At 32.9% G+C, this 10,046-nt stretch overlaps 1 protein-coding gene across 3 annotated transcripts in view; it reads right to left on the bottom strand.

Annotated features, from left to right (window-relative positions):
* LOC110023122 (transcription initiation factor TFIID subunit 2) overlaps positions 1-10,046 on the bottom strand; it is a 126,476-nt gene that overhangs the window by 27,774 nt on the left and 88,656 nt on the right. For all 3 annotated transcript variants that reach the window (XM_020722372.1, XM_020722371.1, XM_020722374.1), the window contains exons 19-20: positions 8,581-8,667; positions 4,949-5,038 (exon numbers count right to left, since the gene is read on the bottom strand). In XM_020722372.1, coding sequence (XP_020578031.1) covers positions 4,949-5,038; positions 8,581-8,667 — 177 coding nt within the window. The remainder of the gene's footprint in view (positions 1-4,948; positions 5,039-8,580; positions 8,668-10,046) is intronic.

The raw sequence follows: 10,046 nt of genomic DNA, 5'->3' as shown, positions 1-10,046 counted from the left end.
ATATATATATATATATATATATATATATATATATATATATGTGTTATATATGTATATGTATGCTTTGGTCTCTTCCTGAATGTTATTAGAAACCTCTTCTACCACCTTAAAAAAATTCAATCTCTACAAAGTTAGAGAACAATTATTATTTTTTCAAGGATCAAGGGCCATATCCCATAACATTTTGATATCGCAGGTTGAGCATTATCACAAGAATTAGAACTTTGAGAATTTACAAATTACAAGTTAAACAACTGATTTCAAAGAAAGCAAGCAGCGTGAATGAAATAATCCTAGCAATATTTAGAGATAATAGTGTTGCACAAAAAATTAGTCATCTTTAAGAATTGTCTAGTTCATTTGTTTATCGAAAATAATTTGCTGAGGAGAATCACCAAAATAATATTGATGGATAATAACATACCATCCGAAGTAATTTAACTAAATATGATTAAACACTTGGAGTGGAGGATTTGATATTTAGCGGTGTTGGATTATAACCACATCGTGTAATATTCTAAAAATTTGTTCAACATCAAATTTATATTTTAAAAAATATAACCAGCACACATGTGTGATCATCAATACGATAATGAACAATCATTTTGAGTTAAAAGTTGAAAACACTCTAAATAAGTAAAACAGGTTTAGTGTCTTAGGTGTAAATGTAGCTTTTTGGCGGTTTGCAAATCGACAGATTTCACATTGAAACATATCTTTATAACCAAACAAAAAAGGAAATAAATTTTTAAGGAATTTAAAATGACCTAACTTAGTATGTCATAACATATTTTAATCACCTATTTCAAAAGCATAGAGCCCTTGTTGATAGCAAGGGCATTATTAATCTCTCATAAATCTTCATTAAATAAACATAGATCTCTAACTTCGTTAGCACTATCAATCCTCTTCCCTAATCTATGGTAATAAAATTTATAAGATTTTGATGGAAAGGTAATTTTTTAGTTGTAATATTTAGCCATCTAACTAATAGACATGAGGTTGCAAAAGAGATTTATAAAATTAAATGCATGAATCAAACAAAGCTTAGAGTTAATTCTATTTATTCTTGTCCAAACAAGGGGGATGGAGATCAATCATTAATTTTGACTTTGAGGCTTTCAAGTAAGGCAATATAAGAAATAATATCAAGAAAACCTTTTATGTAATAAAATGCTCAAGTTCAAATTCTTGGACTTCCCTGGTTCAGTAATGTGCAAACAAAAAAAAAAAAAGAAAAAGAAAAAGCGTTCATAGACTGAAATGAAGGCTGCATTTTTAGAAGTGAGAAAATTGTATCCAAGTTCAAATTCTTCTTTGTTTTAGGAAATATCGCCAAAATTTTCACTATTTCTCATCTTTAGTCTCTCTCTCATTTATTACGATAAGTTTTAGTTCCTTCTTAATGATTTGTACATATGTTTTGATTTCTTAGTTTGTCAAGAGCTTCCCAACAATTTTGTCGAATGTGATTAGTATTCTACATGCATAACAACAAACTCCAGACCTCAGATCATGCCTTGGGTTTGGATCTAGGACTTTTGATAGCAAAAGAAAATTCTTCGACATGAGCGTATTTTTGGAATGACAAAGCATTATATTTTTATCAACTTTCTTCTCTTTAAAATTCAGCAAATGCTTCAACTTGGGAAAGGGGATTAATCCCAAATATAATTCTACAAATCTCACATCTTCAATAAAGCCTAACAAAAAAATTATAAAGTTCATATTTTCTTCGAGTTTGATGCACTCATCATTGTACTCCCCACACCAAATATTTAGCTCAAAGATATCTAGTCATTATAAAATTGTTGTAAAGTGAAGAATTCTGTTAACTATTACTCCCTTACATGAACCTTGATCTCACTTTCATGACCCGAGTTAGTTAGCCATGTTAGCCAAATTTCTTAATATAGCGTCATTTACTCAGATGACAGTATACTAAGATGTAGATCTTTTTTCAGTTAAAATTTTCTATATTTTGTTATCCTTTGGTGGGGTGAGAAAGAAAGTCATCACATGGATTTACAATGACCTTGAGTGAAATTTATCCAGTTACAATAACCTATCAAAGCTCTTTTCAAAACTTGGATCCCCTCAATTCTAAAACTTGCTCCTAGTATAATGCGCAATATTAAGCTGATTTTCATATTTTCTATAGTTTTTTACAATAAAATTTGAATGAAACTTTATAAGCTGTCTAGAATTCACAAGGTTATGGGAATGATAAATTTCTTTTCTTGGACTTGGATCAACATCATATGAAAAATAGCTTAAATGGATCTTTGGACCATTGTTCTTCTCTTCAATTTGGATTAAAATTTGAAACATTTACAAAAAATCTAAACTATTTACAAAATTAGTAAACATCCAAATAAATGAGCAACCCAACACATATTTATGTTTGCCACAATCAAATTGTTGAGAATTTGACAAAATTCAAATATCTGAGTTGAAATTTTGTTGTGAATGTTGATATTTGGTAAAATTATGAAAAATAAAGATAGAAGGGTATCCGTCTTGTAATTAGTCAAAATTTTAGGGTATGTATGACATTGACCCTTAGGATTATTTGAAATGAGAAACATACAAAATATATCTCCAACAATAGAAAAACACAAGCTTCAGGATTTGACATTGCCTCTTCTGCCTACTTTTGATTGTTCAATTCTTTCGAAGTAATTTCCTTAACAAATTGGTATCAGACTATGTTCAATTCAAATGGGAGCAATTACCGAAGAAGCAAGATTCAAAGTTGAGAAGTTTAAAGTGACGAACTTTGCTTTCTGGAAGATGCAGGTGGAGGATTTGTTTGATCCGAAAAAATTATATTTGTCACAACAAAAAATCACAAAAAAGCCTGAATCTATGCTTTTGTAGGAATGAGAAGTGTTGAACTGAATGATGGTCTGGTTGACACTTTCCTTCTCTATTGCATTTAACATTGTGAATCTAAATACTACGGTGTATCTCATGGTGGCATTGACCAAGAGTGTATGAAAAACCTTATGCTTCCAATAAAATTTTTCTAATGAAGAAGTTACTAAACATGAAGATGGTAAAAGGCAGTTCAGTGGCAGAGCATCTTAATAACTTCAATATTGTGACTAGCCAGTTGTATTCTGTAGGGATCAAGTTTGATGATGACGTCAGAGCAGTGGTGATACTATCTTCATTGTTGGATAGCTGGGATGGCTTGGTAACGACGACGAGTAATTCTTTAGGGAGTTTGAATTTTAACTTTGATGATATCGTGGGTTGGATGTTGAATGAAGAAGTTCGCAAAAAACCAACAAACGGTGAATCTTCAAGTTGTTCATTAAATGCTGATACAGGAGAAATAATCTGGGCAGGAATACAGGCAAAGGTAGATCCAACTCCAAGAAAAGAAATTCCAAGTGAAGCAGAGGAGAATGTTGGACCTACGGTAAGAAAGAACAATGCAAGAAGAATTGCAAAGCTCTAACGAAAGCTGTTGGCCGAAGACATGAAAGTAGTCTTTCTACTAATATGTCAGTAGGTGAAATACAAAGTGACTCCCTGGTGTTATCCCTAGTCTGTAGTGAATCCTAGATAGTGAATTTAGGCGTTTCTTTTCATTCTTGCCCCAATAAAAGGTATTTAAAAACTATACTCAGAGTGATCCAGGGAAGATTCGGTATAGTTGAAAATGATGATGTTCATATCAAGTTGTTGAATGAATCAGTCTAGACGCTTAACGAAATTGGACAGGTTCCTAGCTTGAAGTGAAATCTTACCTCTCTGAGCCAGCTTTAAAAGTCTGGACGCATGATCACTTGTAAATAAGATCACAGGATTCGATAAAAACTGGAACAAAAAAATTAAGAAAGCACAATCAAAGCAACCGAAAAACACAACATAATTTTATATGGAAAAATCCGAAAATAGGAAAAAATTATGGAGTCACATCACCACAAATTTCACTACGTAATTCAAAAATTTTTACCACCACACTCGCACGAAAAAACTTACAGAACTTGCAACAACAATATCATTCTCCAATCCGACGTAAAAATCATGTCAAATCACCAAAATGCACCTCTTCAACACTCCTCACCTTCCCCGGGATGCTCGTCGAAGAATTCAGAAGAAAAAACTAGTTACCCTTTTCCAAGCTCGAAATCGGCTTAAAAACAAATCTCATGTACTAATCGCACTGAGAGCTTAGGCTCCTAGTTTGGCGCCTAAGCGCCAAGCTCTCGGTATCGGCACCCAGAAATGGGGGCCTAGGTGCCAATAGACCGGCGCATAAGCGTCAATCTCTCGGGAAAAAGAGTAGCGCCCGCTCTATAGTGGGTGCATATGCGCCCAAGGCCAACGCCTAAGCGCCGACTCCACGGTAGCCACACGTCCATGTGGCTCCACACACTGTAACATTATGAAGTTGAGAGAATTTTTCTCTAACTTATGTTTTTCAAAGAGTTGTATCATCTTCCTATTGCAAGTGGTGTGGTTGTAACTTGCCTAAAATCAGGTGGTAGATCACCCTCGACGTCCGTACTACGTCGTTTCGTCGTTCGTCCACTGTTTTCAATCTGATCAACCGCCGAACTCCTCCAATTGCTGTCCAAGAGCAGGATTTATGCATCTCCCCCTCTAAACGACGCGGTCAAACTTCCATATTTCATTGCATTGCTATTCCAAAACCACTTCTGGCTAAACCCCATTACCAAATACCTTCTAAGAGTCCTAGAACGGAATCACAGAGCTTTTACAAAGATAAATAAAAAAACATTACACATATAGAAAGAATATACTTTTAAGTCCATATAATTTAAGAGCAATTTCACCAAATGTAAAAATAATAAGTTTGTAAAAGAATGTTGGGCTTCAGAGGAGCTGAAAAAACTGAGTCAGAAAGATTAATCAATCAATAAATCAATAAATAAAACATTATATTGTTAAGTGAGACAAGTATAAAACATACCTGCTGACTAAGCTCAAGTTCACCGACAGAGCGAATCAGAGTGATTAGCCAATAAACATCTGAATAGGGATTCCCGTTGTTATCATTGTACTAAAAGAAAAAAAAAAGGAATAAAAACAAGAAACAAGTTGCAAGAGCTATCCATTCATAAAATAATTTATAATATACCTCGTCGGGTAAATAAGCAAAGAAAACTGAAATAAGCTCCTAATAAATAAGTTATCAGCGATTAATAGACTAAATATTTTACACTATAAAGTATATATATCAAAACAAACAAAAGCTCAATCTACCTCAAAGATAATTTACAAATTGTTTATAAATGTTAGTTAATCATACGCCATTTTATAATGGAAGAACAATGTCCAATCAAAGGCATTCTATGGTATAAGTTTGTTATGGAGATTTAAATGTAATGATATGCAGACTTTTAAATATGCAATTTCCAACTCCACAAAGTTCATCCATTAGAGATGAATGTTTAGTTGAAATAAATATTTCAATGCTAGAGTTATATATAAGAAGTCCATTTATAGATTATTGTACAAAAGAAGGATTTAGATGTTGAACAAGAGAGCCTAAAAGATTTTAGTCATACACGATTGGTTTTTCTCATCACATTATATTGTTGATGATTTTTTTTTCAGGTGATTGACACTATTCTAAGAGTGCCGGAAGTTGTTTAAGAATCAGGTTTTGATGTTAAAATATTGTGGAATAATAAGGGAGAGAGAATATGTGAAGCCGACGGTCTTTAAGATAGGTGGTAATTTAGAGGATAGATGGTTGTGTAATAACAGGGGATATTAAAAATATGTACCCAACAATAATTATGCCAAACTGAGATAACCATTGATGATACAATCAAAATCCTATTAAATTTAACAATAATAAAAATTTTCTCTCAATAAAATTCAGCTTCATCAAAATTAAAAACATGAATCTGAAAGGGTAAGAACGTTTGCAATATTAAAGTGGACTAAGCAATGGATTGAGCTCAAGGCTAATTTACACCTTAAAGAAAGCTTTCACAATTCTGTAATTCAAACGACGTAGTTGTTAGCCAAATCCACCTCAATGTTTATCAAACATATGTACGTTAAAAGAAAGCTTGAAGCACTAACAACTTAAAGGTAACAAATTCAAAATAAGTACTTGACAATAAGCATGATGCTTGAATATAGATATATCTATTGTATGTTGAATGAATGTAATTTACCGATTAGCCAAGGATGATTAGCATAACAAAAATTGATTGAGATTTTATTTATTAGTATTGAAAATGTTTTTTCATATTAGTAAACAATTCTATATTATTCAATAAGTTTAACGAGTTATTTGGTTATTTTCTAAGGATTTTTATAAAAAGTTATTGGTAAGGGAAAATGATATAGCAGTTATATAGAACTATCATAAAAAAAAGAAAGGCAAAACACATTGGATCAAGATGATAGTACTGTCCATTAGATACCCACAAAGTCAAATATAATAAAATAAATAGGACAAACCTTACAACTAGCTTCGAATCCAGTAAATCTGGGAGATTGGAGAATGACTTTTTTTTTCCATTTGGAGTTTCAAAATAAACAAATAAATAAATAAATGGAACTTTTTATCTGCAATGTAAAATAATATTTGATTGAATCATCTACAGCTGTCAAAACAAAATCAATTTCATCAATGATGAGCATAGTTGTAATATCACAAGGAGAGGTAGCATAAGTAATAACTAGGCTGGCATATATCAAACCCAACGATGATATTTTAGGGATCAGAAGTTCTAACATCCAAAGTTGATGAGACCAAAGATGTAAGACAAGGACTACTGACATCCATTGAATCATCAATAGCAAGTAAAGGAAAAAATTGTAATGTAATATCCAAAGCTTGAGAAGTTCCAAAGGAGGCAACGTAAATGGATAAACTCTAATCGGTCTAATTATTTACAATGCACAAATCTTAAGAGCCCATACCATGAGCAAAAGAGCCAATCCTAACAATATGAGCCGCCAAAGATGATTTCCTTATTTCAAGATGGGTCTTGAAGATGTCAACAAAAAATACGAGGAGAAATTTTTGCAAAATTTAAATTGCTCGAGCAAACCTTTTGATACCAGAGTTGATCCAAACAACGACTGAATGACAAACTTTATTGCTGACTTTAACACTACAATGACTAATCCTCGACATAAAAAAACACAAATGCGTAAACAACAAATAACGATGCCGACCCTACAAAACAAGAAAAAGAAACAATACAAAACACAAAAATGGCTCTCTAAAGGAGAGCGGCAAGCCGAACGTGAGGGACGGAAGCTGCGGTCGTGCTGGATGGTGGTCGAGAACCCGGGGCTGCGGCAGCAAATGATGGAGAAGTGAGTGTGGCCTGCTCGGAGGAGGCCGACAGCAAGTTTTGGAGGCGTAGAAGAGAATAGAAGAAGTGGTATTGGACTGGACAGCAGCCAGAGTTCGTGTAGGGGGCAGTACAGGAGCAGGAACCAGTGTCTAAGGGGATCACCAACAGCAGCAAGAGGGCCAGAAGGGCAGTGCAGCTGCTGGAAGCAAGGATAGCAGAAGGAAACATTTCCCTAATAATGCAATCTTCTACACCATTGTTTAGAGTTATTTGGTTTAATTTTCTATATATTAGAAATTTTGATACTTATAATTCAACTATTAGATATGTAATTAATAATCATAGGCCAACTTTGTATGCCATTGTGATTAAATTGGAGTGTAAATGAGCAATGTTGACTCATGAGCCTCCTTGGCTAGGCTCAGCTCAATAAATGGCTTGTGAGTTGAGCTAGATAAGCTAACAAGACAAGCTGAAGCCAATAACAATGACTAATTAACTTGTGTTCTAGTACATCTAAAAAATAATTAATATTAAAAATAACCAAAATATATTAAAATTCAAAACTTCGTCTTCAAACTTAAAAAATATACATATAAAAAATCATATTTTACATTTTATTTTAAAGTATTATTTAGCTCCTAATTTTTCATTCTATTTGTCATTTTATTATAACACTAACTTGATTTAATATTAGGGTTATTTAAATACATAGCACACAAATCATATGTATTTACCTATCATACACCTAAATTTTCATATTAACAGACATAGCACATAAATCTTTAATTTCACATAAAAAATAGAACTATTACCGTTTTTTAAAAGTTTAATACATCTTTTCATGTCTAGGTTTAAAACACCAAAGTACTATGTATGTAAATATAGATTATGTGCGACATGTAAATACATAAGAATTGTGTTATATATGTAAATTTTTCTAAATATTATTTTCTCTTTTTCTTAAGAAACAAGCCAGCTCGTACTCAAACTAGTAGAATTAAACTCGAACTCGATTCAGTAATCAAGCCAAAACTTAGAGTGGCTCGAGCTCAATCAGACTCGTTTACACCCATACGATTAAACCTTCAAGAGTCTAAAATACCTAAGACATGGTTTAACTGAGTTAACATTGGAAGAAACTAAAACAACCAGCGCCTGAAATTGCATTAACTGACAAGCATACTTTGCCAGCAAGATAAACATGGCATTTTCGTAACAGGGTAGGATGAACCATTCATAAATAATCACAAGAATTATTTGGCAAATGAATTACCTTCAAAAGTTGCAAAAGAAACTCAACTGCTTCCCTTGGGCTTTTATTGTCTGAAGCTCTAACCATAGCTACAGCATGGGGAATGGCCTACAAAATTAACGAATAATGAATTCAACTTCTCCATTATTAATACATCTTACAGAATTTTGGCACCCAGAACAAATGACCCCAAAGCCCCCACAACAGATCATAACAGACCTTAACATATAGTTACAAATGAGCAAGCCTTGAAATAAAGTATGACAAAAGTCCATATAACTAGTGAATGCAACGGATCAACACATAAATAAGGCTTTCAATGGGATAAAATAGCTCCACAAATCTGCTCTATATATAATATAGTAACTCAGACAAGAATTTTGAGCCAACCTGATGAAACTAATTCGTCAATTAATGCAATTTAATTCGTTAAATACCATTGATGACATCATAATCATTTGAAAGTCATCCTTGAATAAATAACAATATTTAATAAACATTTTCTAGCTGCATAACGCATAACTTGAACAGGTTCAACATTATACTGAGTTTCAAACAAAGCTACAAAATCTATTTTTATTAATTGTAAACAGTGAATTAAGAAAAACCTTATTTATTAACATGATCAGTTGCATGAGAGGGAGAGTATTTTTTAACTGTTTCGATTGAGTTAGTATTTTTTAGAAGTTATGTTAGGAAATAATTTATTCCTATTAGAAGTTATGAGGATTGGATTTATTTTCTTGGATTAAATTTATTTCCTTTCCTATTTTATATTTATTTCCTGGGAATGAATTTCTTTCCTTTCATATTTTATGCTTTCTGATTTTATGTTGTTTCCTTTTTCTCCAATTAATTATTAAATGTTAATTAATTGGAGTTATAGGTGTTATATCTTTCCTTTCATGTTATTTTCTTTTTATTGTCTTTCTTATTCAAGGATTTATGTAAGATGTATTTATACCCAATTTTCATATCAAGAAAATAATTCTGCAGAATTTTGAAAATCAACATGGCATCAGAACCTTGAAAAATAAAAAAATAGAATCTCGTGGAGAGAGAAAACCACTTGCCGGCGAGAACTTCCTCATTCCCTGCTACAGACAATTTCTCCCTCCAAGACACTAGTCGTTGGACCTCACTCCAGAGCTAAAAATCCATTTTGCAAGCCTCTTTCTCCCTGCAGTCCCCCTCCCAGGCGCTAGATATCCCAAAAAATACTAGAAAATCCTCCATCCATGCCTCTTTCTCCCAATAGCCACCTTCCCCGATACTGGGAATCCCTACAATAGCTGAAAATCCTCCTCTACATTTCTCTGTTGCCAGAATATCTTCCAACAACCATTTTTTCCTTATTGCATATCCACCTTTATCGGCATACTCAACCATAATTCCCAATTGGAACCCTCTTGATATTCCTCTGTCAGGATACTTCTTTCCCAAAGCAACGACGCCAAAAAGAAGAAATAATAGCAAGCCGCATACTA

Source organism: Phalaenopsis equestris, unplaced genomic scaffold, assembly GCF_001263595.1.
Source record: "Phalaenopsis equestris unplaced genomic scaffold, ASM126359v1 Scaffold000212, whole genome shotgun sequence".
Lineage (NCBI taxonomy): Eukaryota > Viridiplantae > Streptophyta > Magnoliopsida > Asparagales > Orchidaceae > Phalaenopsis > Phalaenopsis equestris.
This window is presented reverse-complemented; position numbering and strand designations above follow the sequence as displayed.